The sequence below is a fragment of the Doryrhamphus excisus genome, chromosome 8 (assembly GCF_030265055.1).
Source record: "Doryrhamphus excisus isolate RoL2022-K1 chromosome 8, RoL_Dexc_1.0, whole genome shotgun sequence".
NCBI classification, from domain to species: Eukaryota; Metazoa; Chordata; class Actinopteri; order Syngnathiformes; family Syngnathidae; genus Doryrhamphus; species Doryrhamphus excisus.
This window is the reverse complement of record NC_080473.1, coordinates 10,477,858-10,492,020: the sequence shown is the minus strand read 5'-3', so window position 1 is coordinate 10,492,020 and position 14,163 is coordinate 10,477,858. Positions and strand designations below refer to the sequence as shown.

Sequence of the window (14,163 nt, the reverse complement as noted above, 5' to 3'; positions counted from 1 at the left end):
TGGTTACCACATGGCAGCATTCCAAGTTCAAAACAACAAAGAACATTATAGCCTGTTTCAATTTTGCCCCCCCCAAAAAATCTACTTCATGACCCCCTCACCCTGAAAACCTTTGGGAAACTTTTTGGAAGGTGTGTATAAAAGTAACAGCGTATTTCAGAATAAGAACATCATACCAACAGTAAAATACGGTGGTGGTAGTGTGATGGTCTGTGGGGCTCTTTTGTTCTTTCAGGACCTGGAGCACTATGGAATCATGAATTCTGCTGTCCACCAAAATATCCTGAAGGACAATGTCTGGCCACCCTCTGGCATCTCAAAATTAGAGTGATGCTCCTAGCCTCACAACTTGGAGACCCGAGTTCAATTCCACCTTCGGCCATCTCTACGTGGAGTTTGCATGTTCTCCCTGTGCATGCATAGGTTTTCTCCGGGTACTCCGGATTCAGATTCAAGTATCTGAGCATATGCAAAAACGACCTGATCGGCATCGGACATGCAGGGAGGGCAGAGATTGAACACAGACTTTCTGCTTTAAAAGGCAGCAGCTGTACCATGACACCATTGTTCTACTACATGATGTAGATTAGATTTTTTTTCTCTCCTGCCTTGAGCTGACTTGGTGCTTTATACCTCGCTACCATAAAGCACCATTTGATCAAGAAAGGGCCTCCTTGCCCAAAATGACCCTGTGGATTGTCGGCGTGTACACACAGTGTGTATTCAGTCGGGAGGCGTAGTTTGTGATTGTCAAAGGGTACCTACCAACAACAAGGAAAACCACTACATATTAAATACCGTATTTTCCGGACTATAAATCGCATTTTTTTTTTCATAGGTTTTCATAGGTTGTTCCTGCGACTTATACTCCAGAGCGACTTATAAATGAAAAAAAAATTTTATGTTACATAAACACTGGACACCTTTTCTGTTCATGTTTATTTTTTGTGTAGCTGAATAACCATTGTGTTAGCATATCTTACACCTATTCAGCCTGTTCTCTATTCTTTTATTGTTAGAACTTGCCTTCCAAGATGACGTAATGTCTGTTTTGGTTAAGTAGTTTGTAAAATGAATTACCTGCAAAAAATGCGACTTATACTCCAGTGCGACTTATGTATGTTTTTTTTCTACCTAATTATGCATTTTTGGCCTTGTGCGACTTATACTCCGGAGTGACTTATAGTCCAGAAAATACAGAAGTTTGTAAAATAAATTACCTGCAAAAAATGCGACTTATGTATGTTTTTTTCTACCTAATTATGCATTTTTGGCCTTGTGTGACTTATACTGCGGAGCGACTTATAGTCCAAAAAATACGATATAATGATAAAGCTTCCACTAGTGGAGCGGGAACTCAAGTGTTGGGTTTCAATCCCATAGAGTGATCCCTAAAAATATCCAGTATTAATCTTTCATGGTTTTTTTTTTTTTTAATCCCAAAACATCCATCTTTTTGCTTCTCTCCAGGATTGTAATGAATCTTGTGTTTTCCAGCAACCACAATTGGCAAAGGTTATTCATCTTTTGTTCCCAGGACATCCTCATGACAGCTTGTGTTGATGTGTTGAGAAAGATGCATTCCCAAATGAGGGGAATGGAATTCCATAAAATGTTATTCATCCATCCATCCATCAATCTCCGGCAGCCGCTCTTTGTTCATCGCAACTCTCAGACACATAAAATTAAATAATAGTGCTTTATACAGTTATTTACACCTACTTCATGCATGTGTATGAATATGAATATGAATATGTGCTCACAGTCAGTCTTGAGAGCTTTAAGGTTCGACCCCAGGATGCAGAGAACAGGACCAAATGCAGTTAAAACGTAATTTAGTAATAATAATAATAATTGCAGCAGCAGGCTAAAGCAACTCAGGAAGCAGACGTACAAACAATAATGATCCTACATGGGGAGAATCCCACACCTGAACTAAATACACAGGACAAATTAGGTACAGGTGTGGGTCGTAAGGACAACCAAGGCAGACACGGCAAAACAGGAAGTCAAATACAAAATAAGAGTGTCCAGAACGGAAACCAAAACCCAAGAAGGTAACTCAAACAAACATGTCACATGAGAACCCACACAGGGCGTGACAACTCGGACAATTTTTTGAGGGTCCAACAAGGGTAGGTTTTAAGTCACTATTGAATGTTACTGTTAAAAACTCTCAGTGTCGACACTGAAAATACCCCCACTTGGGATTTACACAACATAATTTCAGTAGCTGTCTAAGTGATTTGCTGTGTGGTTGAACATACCGGAATTGGATTAAGCTGTTATTGTTATTTTTCCCAATGCAGAAGGATGAGTTGGACGACATTCCCATCGAACTGAGCAAAGTGCAAAGTGTCAAGGTAAAGCCTCAGCATCACGTCGTGTCTTTTTTTTCTGGCTCCTGACAACTCTTTCTCCGTCAGGTGGTGACCAAAAAGCGGCGGGATCGAGGCCTACCTCGAGCGTTCGAGATCTTCACCGATAATAAAACATACGTCCTGAAAGCCCAGGATGAGAAGCATGCCGAGGAGTGGCTGCAGTGTATCAACGTGGCCGTGGCTCAAGCCAGGGAGAGGGAGAACAGAGAGGCTACAACGTACCTGTGAAGGCCACATCTCACCTTTACTGGATGCTGCGTTCAATGTGTCACATAAGGATTCATGACGACACAATAAAATGGCCTGCAAGGCAGCATTGCAAGACCAAGAACATTATAGCCGATCTCAATTTTGTCCCCCAGAAAAATCAACTTGATGACACCCCCCCCCCCCCCAACCTGAAAACCTTTGGGAAATTCTCTCAAACTTTTTGTAAGGTGTGTAAGTAACAGCGCATTTCAGAAAAAGAACATCATACCAACAGTAAAATACGGTGGTGGTAGTGTGATGGTCTGCGACTGTTTTGCTCTTTCAGGACCTGGAGGACCATGGAATCATGAATTCTGCTGAATTCTAACAAAATAATCCTGAAGGACAATGTCCGGCCACCCTCGGGCATCGCAAAATTAGTGTCGCTCCTAAACCTGAGTTCAATTCCACCCTCAGTGTGGAGTTTGAATGTTCTCCCCATGCATGCGTGGGTTTTTTTCCGGGTACTCCGGTTTCTTCCCACATTCCAAAAACATGCTAGGTTAATTGGCGACTCCAAATTGTCCATAGGTATGAATGAGTGTGAATGGTTGTTTGTCTATATGTGCCCTGTGATTGGCTGGCGACCAGTCCAGGGTGTACCCCGCCTCTCGCCTGAAGACAGACAGCTGGTGTGCTTCATGTGACTGAATGACAACAATTCTGCAAATATGAGTGGGACAAAATTCCTCTACAGCTCTGTAAGAGACTCATTGCAAGTTATTACAAACACTTGATTGCAGTTGTTGCTGCTAAGTGTGGCCCAACTACTTTTTCACACAAAGCCATGTAGGTTTGTTTTTTTCCCTCCTTTAGTAGTAAAACTGCATTTTTTGTTCGGTTGTGTTGTCATTGACTATTATTTAAATTAGCTTGATGATCTGAAACATTGAAGTGTGACAAGCATGCAAAAAAATTATAAAAAATTATAGAAAATGAGGACAAATTATGCATAAATGTGGATTGTATATGTAGCCATCAGACAAGAATGTTTGAGTGTCAGATCCTTGAACGCAAAGCAACTTATCACATTTCCCCAAATGTCAAAATATCCCTTCATAATGAATGTACGCACATATTTCTTTTAATTGACTTTTGTTATTCTTTGTATTTGTTTCACAGTGGTCATCTCATGTTACGTCCACCAAGACCTCATAGTCTATTTTGGAAATACCCATGAGGGTCAGTGAAGTGGTCAGGTTTCTTTTCTTTTGCAATCACTGTCTCGACTGTAATCACAGTGGAGTTGATACCGTTTGCACTTATTTCTAAGAAAACACTAAAGTCAATGAGACGTTTCTCCATGTCGATTCAAGACAACTGATTGTGTCATGATCTCTGTGGATTTTCACATTTTCAAGTGCATGAGGCTGACATTTCAGAGGTGTTGTGTGTTTTTATGGATGTCACAAAGCAGCTTCTTGACTCTTATTCAGCTCTTACCAATACAAATGAAAAGTAATAATAAATATTAGTAGTAGTAATAATAAAGAGTTTTTTCAAACATTAGCTCATTTGGTACCACTGGTTATAACTGAATACCTGACAGCATTGTACATTAACTAAGTAGATAAACGTAAACTGAATCGTTTTTTCTTACTTTGTATAAGAGAGAACTATTTATTTTTTACATGCATTGCCATGTTTTTGATTTTACACTATTGTTAATGACTATTCCATATGAATGTTATTGCAGATGATCCGCCATTGTGTGTATATGTGTCTGTGCTGCATGTTTAACACACGTTTTTCGATCAATAAATCTTGTGTAAAACTTGGCACTTGGTCATTTGAATTTTGCTTGAAGTACTGAGTTTTCAATTGAACTCTTTTGGTACCATTTGTGTAACAGCACCCTCTGCTGTTCATGGACGGAAATGCAGTTACAGCGTTAGTCTGTTCACATCCTTTAACAGACCATTTAAGCAATTTAACATGGTGTGATTTTAACATACTATACGGGGGCAGAGTAATTCCAGTTACTAGTAAGGGGTGCACTAAAAAGATCAGATGTAGAAACAATATCCTAAGTGGTAACTTTTTTTCATAATATTGAATAAGATAGCTTCCTTAATATTGTTGGGGAGGTTGTATTTATGCTAATGCTCATCTGTTCCGGCTACAAACAGTCAGTGTGTTTGGCTTTGATCTCAGACATGATTTTTTTTTTTTTTTAAGAGCTGGTGTTTGCTTTTATTCTCTTCCTGACAGCAGTTGGAATAAAAACCCAAACAATTTGGTGCTATAACTCATTTATTGAATAAAAATTGGACATGAATAAGTGCAGACTAAAAACCAGTGTAACCAGTTAACTGCCCTAAAACATTTTCTAATGGAGTCTGCATCCCCTGATGAAAACAGAAAAATACCTGCTTGATATCAAAACAGCTCTTTGGAAAATTGAAAAAAGAAAGAAAACGAAAACAAAAAGCACTTAAGCTACTTACATATGTTGACAAGAAAACACAAAAATACAACCTGCCTGCCAATCACTCCGTGTGCAAACATACTCGTCTTTCCTGAACGGTTTTATTTTTACACAAGTTCAACCTAATCCACTGAACACTTAAACTCGGCTTTAAAAAATTAAAGCATTCAACATAGTCAGTGAATATCAATCCAACTTTACACTGTAAATAGATGTTTTGCTGTCTAAATGCAACTTCACGTGAAATCCACCAGACAGGGCAGGCCAGAGGGATGGTGGCGGTGGTGAGTGTGGGTTTTTGGGGGTGGGGGGGCTGCTCTGTGCCCACATCACAGTACGTTAGTCATGTGACATTAACGACATGAGCGGTGGGCTGCTGGTTATGTTGGCCACGGCCTGGGTTCCTCAGACAATCTCCATGAACATCACCTGTGCTAAATGTTAGCTGCAGGTGTGACATCAAGCAGACAGGCTATTTCAAGAAGCAAACCCATGTTGCGTTCAGGTGACAAATCATCAACATGAGCTATAAACGTCTTGATTACTTGTTTGTACCAAAATGAACCTTCCTATGAAGAAAAAGAAAATGTTCGCAGTAAAGATGTTTGAGAAATGTAGACACCCAACAAAAAGGCAGGTCATGTTGGCGTACGTTCAGTGAGGAAGTGAGGCTTGGCGTTATTTACATTTTTCCTAGTTCTTGTTCCGAAGTCCCACACAATGACTGGTACTTTGGGTGAACATCATCATTCCGTCAACATGGAAAGAAAATATCGGTACGCTTCAGCGCCGATGTCGACTGTGTCCTGAATGTCCGCCGCTGCTGTGATGCTTGCTCTTGTGACTACGCTCCCTGTCCCTTTCTCTTTCATAGGAGCGGGATCTCTCCCTGTCTCTCCTGTCGCCTCGATGGCCGCCGCCTCGCTCATGTTTGTGTTTCTTCGAGGACAGGTCAAAGGCGCTACGCTCTCTGTCCCTCTCCCTCTCTCTGTCCCGCTCCCGGTCAACTTTGACCGGACTGCGGGAACGTGAGCGCGAGCGCTTCCTCTTGTGACTGCTGCCACTGTTGCCGTGGCGTCCACTTGTCTTAGTGTCACTGTTGCCATGATGGCTTGCCTTGGACTTTAAGTGAGGGAGGAGCGGTGAAGGAGGATGTCTCCGAGGGGAAGGACTCCGACTGTGAGATCGAGAGCGTGAGCGAGAGCTATAAGTCCCTGAGCGACTGCGCCTGCTGTTGTAACTGTAGAAGGAAGACAAACGGGAGCAAGAGGAGGTTAGCCATGAAGCCTGTTTGTTGGTTGTGTGACTAATGTCGTACTTACTGTCTGCGGGGAGATCTGGAGCGCGAACGCGTTCTTGAGCGGGAACGACTTCCGCTTCTACTATTCCTCCCAATCTTTACCTCTTTTCGCAACCTATTGAAGAGGGTAAAAAATATATATTAAGAAGTTTAAAGTGAATGTAATTCCTCTCAGGCAGCTTTTCTTACCCGTTGTGTGGACTCTTGGTAATCTGAGTGCGACTATCTGGCTCCTTCTTAACCGCTTTGGCCGTCTGGCTGTTGGGGGACTTCTCTTCTACTTTCACCACATTTGGAGACGAGGGTTTGGAAGCAGGTGAGAAGCCCCCCAGAGTGGACAAAGCTGGGGTGCCGTCAGGATTGAGTCCTTTGGCCTTCAGTTTAGCTTCCGCTATGAACACCTTCCTCCGCTCCACTTCCTTCTCCAGCTGCTCGTAGTTTGGCTGTGGAGGATGCAACATTGTCAGATCACCATGTCAAGTAGAAATGGCGGGCGTGTTTCACTTCGATACAGGGCTGGGCGATTTTGGCACAAACTCACATTGAAGTCAATTGTTTTGCACAAGCTCTACCATAAATATATAAGGAAGTTAGACAGGGAGCTGCCAAGCCTGATGAAATTGACACGGTATTCCTGCCACAAAATCACATGCTTATGTCTTCTAAAAATGTTTCCCTGAAAATACTGCTGTTTAGAGTATATTTGAGTTGCTGACATGTTAAAATATCCTCTTAAATCAGGCACATAGGTTGTTCTTTTGTTATTGACTGATGATTTGAGCATAGCTAAAAGGTTTACAGCAGCAGGGGTGTCAAACCCATGCCGAGACACTGCAGGTTTTCTTTCTAGCCACTAATAAAAGAAGGTGATTTTAATGATCCAACAACCTTCAAATTTGAAGGAAGGAGCTCATCAATTGCATCACCTGCTGAAGAGAAAACCTGCAGTTCTTCGACCCTCCATTGATGTGTCTTTTACAGTATATCCTGGACTGTAACTGCTTACCTTCTTCCTTGTATATAGTTTCAGGGTTGTGATACAGATGTCTTTAATCTCATCATCGGTTGCTCCAAACAGCAAGTACCAGTGCGGTCTGGATGGTAGGGGTATCTGGGGGGAGGGAGAGAGAACGTTAAGTACAGTGGATCTGTTTTTCTTGGTGGTTACCTTCTGAATCAACCAGAAAAACAAGAAACCACTAAACTCCTGCAAGTCTGATGTCAACATTATCATACAATTTGGGATCAACTTTTTTCTTTTAAGTGGCTGTTGTAACAATTTGATTAGCGTCAGCTCCAGAACCGTGTCCTTCTCTAATTGCAATTGTCTACTCGCATATAATCCAGGTTTATGCCCTATATGTGCCTAAAGACGTAAACATTTAATAAAGTGGTCCTTGTATAGATACGCTACACTAATGAATCATAATGCAAGATGAGTGTCTTGTGACATAGAGGCCCATTTGCCGCTTGTTTAATGACCAACAGAACACTGTAGAATTACAATTAAACCAACAACCAAGCAAAAATGGAAAAGAAAAATTGTGCTGAAAGGCAAAATAAAAATGTGGATACTAAGAACCTGATTTTCAGTATATGGCATTAAAATTCTAAAATTCCAGTATTCACGATTATGTATTAGCTTGTGTTCACATGTTTAGAGGCTGGAATGACTTAAAAGCTGATGCTGCCATAGTCAAATAAACTTGTGTCTCAAAGCACACAACCATGGTGCATTCAAGGAACGCTGAACAAAGTATGAAATCGACACTTGACGAAAAAAAAAAAAACATCTGAAATGCTAAAATTGTGCAACTTCTGTGTATAATTACCAACTATTCGTGACAAAAAAAAATTAAATTTAAAAATATGGTTCAGCAAAAATTTACATAGCTCAGAATGCTGATCTCACATGTGCGGGTAACCCATAATATGTACAAAAATAAGCACATAAAAAATCCCCCCACCTGCAGAGCTCGAGCAGCAAGGTATATGCAGGCACAGGCAATGGTCTCCGCTTGGAACCTCACAAAAACATTTGTCCTCAAGCTGTCATTCATGTAGTTCCTGTCAAGACAAAGAGCAAACAAAAACATAGCATCTTTTCTACACAAAATCTGAGTTCACCCCAAAACATTGTTATTCACTTTGATCTACCAGAATATAACAGATTAATCAAGCCTTCTTTGAAGTTTACTTTTTGAAGCACAAATGTTTACCCATTAGTTGGGCTTTTGAGTACATGCAGCATTTAACTTTGTCCATTTCTCTCAGGGCATCAGGGCATCCATGGGAGTACCGTTTGTCACATTTCATGCAGAGCATGAAGACACAGAACTACCTTCTTAGGGCCTGCCAGACTAGCACTTCACCCTGCTATGAGCAAACGAGGTGATGACACATGCCTTGGGGAACATGCACACATGTAGATGTCAGAAATGTATCTACACCGGATTTGCCTCTTTCAGATCATTAAAATTGATCTGAAGAAACAAAGCAAAAGCATTTATGGTGACATGCACAAATGTTAATTTTTGAAAGGTCAGTGGTGGGCATGGTGAAATGGATCCCTGCAAAGCCACAGACCAATCACCTTAGCTTGTTTCTCTGCATGGCATACACACTTTTCCACAAGACGGGCAGTCTAAGGATTGCTGGTAAAGTTTGGGGAGACCATTGTGCTTAAGCACACACATCTTTCAAAGGATAAACCAAATCTGAGAATCCAAATTGGGTACATCAGGCAACTAAATGGGCATCAATGACAGTCTGACAGAGGCCATTGTGTTGAAAAAGAAAATAAAGGGGCATGGTAGACTAGGAGCAGTTTGGTAATTGCAACTGATCCCACCTGATTGCCCGCCCCTCCCCCACAAGTAAAAAGACTGTTTGGCCAGGCAAAATATGTGGTTTCATTCTACTAAAAACAATGCTCTATGCTCACAACTTACTTCCAGTCTAACCTGCCATTATCTAAACAACCACTAAGGAAAGTAGTGGGTCTGCATTAAAATGCTATGCCAACAAGACAACAACGCTGTTGAATTCTGACTTCTGCAAGGCGAGACAGGTCCTGGGGGGCAAAACCTGAGAACTGGATCAGCCTGCAAGACACACATGTCTGGACACCACGTCAGTTGGGAAAAAGACACACTATAGTATTAACTAAAAAAACATGGCAGGTTACCTGGTAAATAGTTTATCAATTCTGGCAAAAAATACTTCAATGCTAGATGAGAATAAACTATAACAAAATTATAATAAATATTCTAAAAGCCTTGGCACAAAAGTCCTAAAAAAATACAAATCCTTGAGGAGACCCGACAGAAAATAAGATGGTGTAGGCTGTTGGGAAAGGCCCGACCGCCCCTTCACGAATCTCAGCATTGGGACTGGCTGTGTGGAGAGGGGCAGCCGGCCAAAGGGGAGGCTTCCTGAGGTCATGTAGTTGGAGGAGGCAGAGTTCAGAGGTTCTTTATGTGACTTACCAGCATGGACTACCCTTTAATCAAAGAGTAGAGAGAAAGGACAAAGTTAAATCACGCTCCCTGACACTACAAACAACTTTAACACAAGGCCAAATAAGTACATACACGTGAGAAGTCACAACAATAATTAACAACAGTCAGCAACTGAAAAAGTGAATTGGGTCAAATGGGAGTAGGGAATTCAGACCTGGGCAAAATGTTTGCACACAGCATTTTAGATGTGCTTCAAGATAGAGTGTAATTAAAATACAGTTTTCCCCACATAAACTGTATTGAAATCCCAGCAAGTAATCAAGCTCCCTTTTAAACAAGTTGAACTTCATCTTTGGCCCAGGTCTGTCTGGCGGTACGTCTCGCTGACACGAGCGCAGTGGCAGCTGGGGATGAGGGCTTAATGGGAAAACAAGAAACCTACCAGGCTGTCTGGACCAGTGTCTGGTTCTTTTCACACTCCAGGACTTGCAGGTACATGACAATAATCTAGAAAGATATAGAATCACAGCATGTTAAAGATTTAGCATCTCACTGCATTATGTTGGCATGGCATCTAAGTGATATAATCTCACCTTGTGGGGATGCTTGACATGCACACAGAAGCCCAACTCCTTTAGAACACGCCGCTCAGCTTTGATGACTTGATTTTTGGTGTTAATGTAGTTCTGATCAAGAATCAATGAACTTGGAGTCCTAGTTTAAGAGGGAATTAAAATAAAATACAGGTTCTCTGCTAAACCCTCCCAAAATAAAAGTACCCTTCTGTTTTTGCTTGTACTCTATTCTTTTTACCCATTCCAACCAACTCACAGCAGTCTTAACTGCATGCCTGACAGTCTGCTGGGGTTTGCAGACTCCTGTGGTTTCTTTAAGCTTTTTGGGTCTGTAGCCATCAACCTAAATCACAGCATGTCACAGCATTGAAATATCAACAATGGTCGTTGCATACAACACAATAAAATCTATGATCCTAAGGTATCACCAGATTTAACTTGAAACATGTTTAATGAAATGACATTGATCTCAATGAGGAAACAATGATGAAAAAATATGTTAAAGTAGAATTAACTCCCACCATTGCCTGGGTTTAACATTTTCAAAGACGAATTTTAACAGAATACATTATGAGACATATGTAAGCCTCTTTTCGCTTTCAAATTGCAATGTGTCTCGATATGAAGCACAATGGAAATGAAGTTTAAAAATATATACTTAAATTCCACTGACGCTACCTTGAATTACAATTACATTTTTAAACACTGGCCTTTACTAAATATAATTTGCTGCGGATTATCAGAAGACTGTATCCTTAAGGACACCCCAACAGTTGATAAATACATGTACTTTTAATATACTTAATATTGTTACCATTTTCCAAGTAAAATGTCTACATGTATATATATGCAACGAACAAAGTGATAGTTTTATAGCTTTAGACAACAGCTGGGAAATAGACTTTTGCTCTACAAAGCATAATCAAATGCATGGTAAGCAGTAGTCAAAATAAAACTACATTACCCAAATGGTCCGCAGACTGGCAGACAGATACCCAAAGCTTAAGACTGAACCACAGGAGTCTTCAAGGGGCCCAGGGGGCCAAGGACCTTCGGCCAACCTGTCATCCCCGATCCCAGTGCCCGAGGGGGCGCAGACCACTGGCTTCTCCCACAGGAAGGGGCCTGGGCGAGGAGATAGGCCCCCTCGCATCATGGTTGTCATGCCGACTGCTTCATCTTACGTACCATTCCACATCACCCAGGGTTTGGTAAATGTAGCTGGTCGCTGTTAGTTGGTTGCAAGGGAAAAAAGAATCCAAGTTAATATCAATGTCTAATAGTCCTGCCATGAACAAACTACTATTACTCAAACTAAAGGTTCACACACTACCAAAGCAGTGGTGCCATACCTAAAGGCGTACTCAACATGTGAGATTGGAAACACATACATTTAGGTGGGTAGTCAAAACTAAAATGTTACATGTTGACATAAGCCTCTGAAACTACTAGTGCGGAAGAAACTGAAAAGCTTTCAAATGGTTGAGAGTACATGGATAAACAGAAGAGCACTTTCACAGCCAAAAAACAAAGAACAGTTCCTAAGGAAAATGTATACAGTCAAACAGGGGGTTGAAATATTTTGACAGAAGAGTTATCCAAATTGCCGATACTTACTTTTTGACTCGTATCTGCTTCAAGTGATGGAAGACGTTGATGACATCTCGTATTCGCCTGGGTGCTTCTTCGATCTTGGAGGCCAAGTTAACACAAGCCATAGCGACAATCTAAATAAAGCAGCAGACGGTTGGATATATGAGTGTATGGAAGTCAATCAACACACTATAACACTGTAGTTAATTGCATGCATATGTGGAATCACATAAACTTTACGGGAACTGCTTAAAACAAAGAATTTTGGATGATTCGCCGCGTTTACATGAGTGGCTCCAATATGGCTACCGACAACGTTACACAAACGTTACGCTAGCATGATACCGCCAGAGCGGCCTAAGTACTTTGTGGTTTCAACCAAACTCACCTCAAAATTATGCTTTACGAAGGACTTGGAGTAAAAGAAACGATGAAAAAGCACTTGCCCGGTTGCCATGGCTACCTGTTCAGAACAAAAAACGTAAATTAAGTTATTCAAAAGAGCACAATGGACGGTCGCCATTTTGACTCTACCACGCCATCGACACATTAAGCTATGTAGCTAGCAAGCGGCTAACAACTGGCCGTGGCGTATTACTTTTAACAAATACATTTTACAACAATTTTGTGTAATACATACAAAAACAACGAACCTGTGGTAAACGGAGAAGAATCCCCGCCGACTGAATCAGCTCACATCCCAGGATGCGAAGGTCGGTCTCTGTGTGTAGGTCGAGGCCGTCGAGCATTGACGGCGTCGGAGAGAGCCTTTCCTCCGGAATGAGCGAATTGTCGATCGTAAGGTACACTTCGGAGTAAACTTTGTCACCAATAAGGATGCCATCATTGTTTGTGGACGCGTTTGAGGAAACAGAAAGAGGTCCTGCGGCCATTTTCATTCGAACGATGACGACGGTTCTCCGCCTCGACCGTACCGCTGCGATTGCAGGGTCGCTGACAATGTGTGTGACGTCACAAAGAGGACGACGCACAGACTTTGTGCACATCCGAGAGGAAAAGTAAATTAACAATTATTTACTGATAAATAAGTCACACAGTTTTCTAAACGTTAAAATTCCGTTTTGAGAAGGAAGGATATTCTATTATACACATGTACATACAATTACTAACGCAATAGGGACAAGTTGATTGATGAAAGTTTATGTCCTCAAACATAGTGACATTTTAGGCACGTATGTAAGTAGATGTGAGAATATCAATAATGGATATTTTTATAATATAAGATGTAGGTGACAGAAGGAAATGCCAACTGCCAAGTGACGTAGGTTACGGGAAGTTCCAGACTATTCACTTTTACCTTCGGAACATATCCATTCGCCGATGCATTACAGTCATGATGCAACATGCACGTGCTTTGTTGCTAGTCCGATACTGAGTACAATTCACATTGGTATCGAGGATACCGAAACGGTGCAACGACACCTGATGTGTCTCAAATCTCAAATCATAGCATAAAGAGAAGAGAAGATCAAAGTAAGTCAATAAATGTTGACTTACCCAGAATGGAATCTTTATTCATAATTCACACATGGCTCCTTTTACCATCAGCCACCGTTTCAATAGACCGATACAGTATTAATGAGTAAATCGATACTGAAATATTGATCATCGATACCTCAGATATAATCTTTTTCGGCTCTAAAATCGATTCTCAAATCTACTATCGACACTTTGATGCTTCAATCATACAATCATTTGACTAATCATCAACAGGAACACAGTAGAAAGCAAGGACTCTAAATACCATGGCCTGTCAATCCTGCCTCCACTTCCGTACTGTTGTTTAGCCGCCATGATGGTGAGCAGAATCCACAAACATTGGATTGCAAACATGTACTCGACACACTGTGCACCAAAATAGAGTTCAAAAGACCAGAGTAGTAATTTTCATAGTATAATAATAATTATTTTTATTATTTTGTAAATTGCTGTGATTGGCTGGCGCCCAGTCCAGGGTGTACCCCGCCTGAGGCCCGAGGACAGATGGGATAGGCTCCAGCACATTTAATGATACTAATATATGATATTATATACCATCAGAAATGACTGAAGTATCAAAAGTATCGACATTTTGTTTTGAGAATCATTTTGGAGCATGAAGAGTTGGTATTGTATGAAGCGATATCAACATACAATCATCAGAATGAAGCAGTAC

At 41.1% G+C, this 14,163-nt stretch overlaps 2 protein-coding genes across 6 annotated transcripts in view; one reads left to right on the top strand and one right to left on the bottom strand.

Moving 5' to 3' along the window:
• veph1 (ventricular zone expressed PH domain-containing 1) overlaps positions 1-4,365 on the top strand; it is a 58,296-nt gene extending 53,931 nt beyond the window's left edge. Inside the window, exons 14-15 of the mRNA XM_058080026.1 lie at positions 2,310-2,363; positions 2,427-4,365. Coding sequence (XP_057936009.1) covers positions 2,310-2,363; positions 2,427-2,609 — 237 coding nt within the window. The 3' untranslated portion in view covers positions 2,610-4,365. The remainder of the gene's footprint in view (positions 1-2,309; positions 2,364-2,426) is intronic.
• A 500-nt stretch (positions 4,366-4,865) lies between these two features.
• ccnl1a (cyclin L1a) lies at positions 4,866-13,771 on the bottom strand. 5 transcript variants are annotated; one of them, XM_058080449.1, is made up of 11 exons: positions 13,753-13,771; positions 12,641-12,982; positions 12,376-12,450; positions 12,012-12,121; positions 10,413-10,533; positions 10,262-10,326; positions 8,326-8,425; positions 7,365-7,469; positions 6,548-6,801; positions 6,381-6,473; positions 4,866-6,298 (listed from the first exon to the last, which is right to left on the bottom strand). In XM_058080449.1, exons 1-11 carry the CDS (start codon positions 13,753-13,755, stop codon positions 5,842-5,844), a joined length of 1,725 nt encoding a protein of 574 aa, XP_057936432.1. In that variant the 5' UTR covers positions 13,756-13,771; the 3' UTR covers positions 4,866-5,841. The 5 variants fall into 5 exon arrangements, with proteins under 5 accessions (XP_057936432.1, XP_057936431.1, XP_057936433.1 ...); XM_058080448.1 differs by lacking the exon at positions 13,753-13,771 and having other exon boundaries at positions 12,641-13,009; XM_058080450.1 differs by lacking the exons at positions 12,641-12,982; positions 13,753-13,771 and adding an exon at positions 11,456-11,622 and having other exon boundaries at positions 12,376-12,416.
• Between the last annotated feature and the right edge of the window lie 392 nt (positions 13,772-14,163).

Excerpts from the sequence above, each read along its gene's own strand:
- ccnl1a (XM_058080448.1), bottom strand. The coding sequence starts at position 12,994 with ATGTGCACAAAGTCTGTGCGTCGTCCTCTTTGTGACGTCACACACATT. Across the intron at positions 12,122-12,375 it reads TCGTAAAGCATAATTTTGAG|ATTGTCGCTATGGCTTGTGT; the intron begins GTGAGTTTGGTT and ends TGCTTTATTTAG. Across the intron at positions 6,299-6,380 it reads TCCAGATCTCCCCGCAGACA|TTACAACAGCAGGCGCAGTC; the intron begins GTAAGTACGACA and ends TTCCTTCTACAG.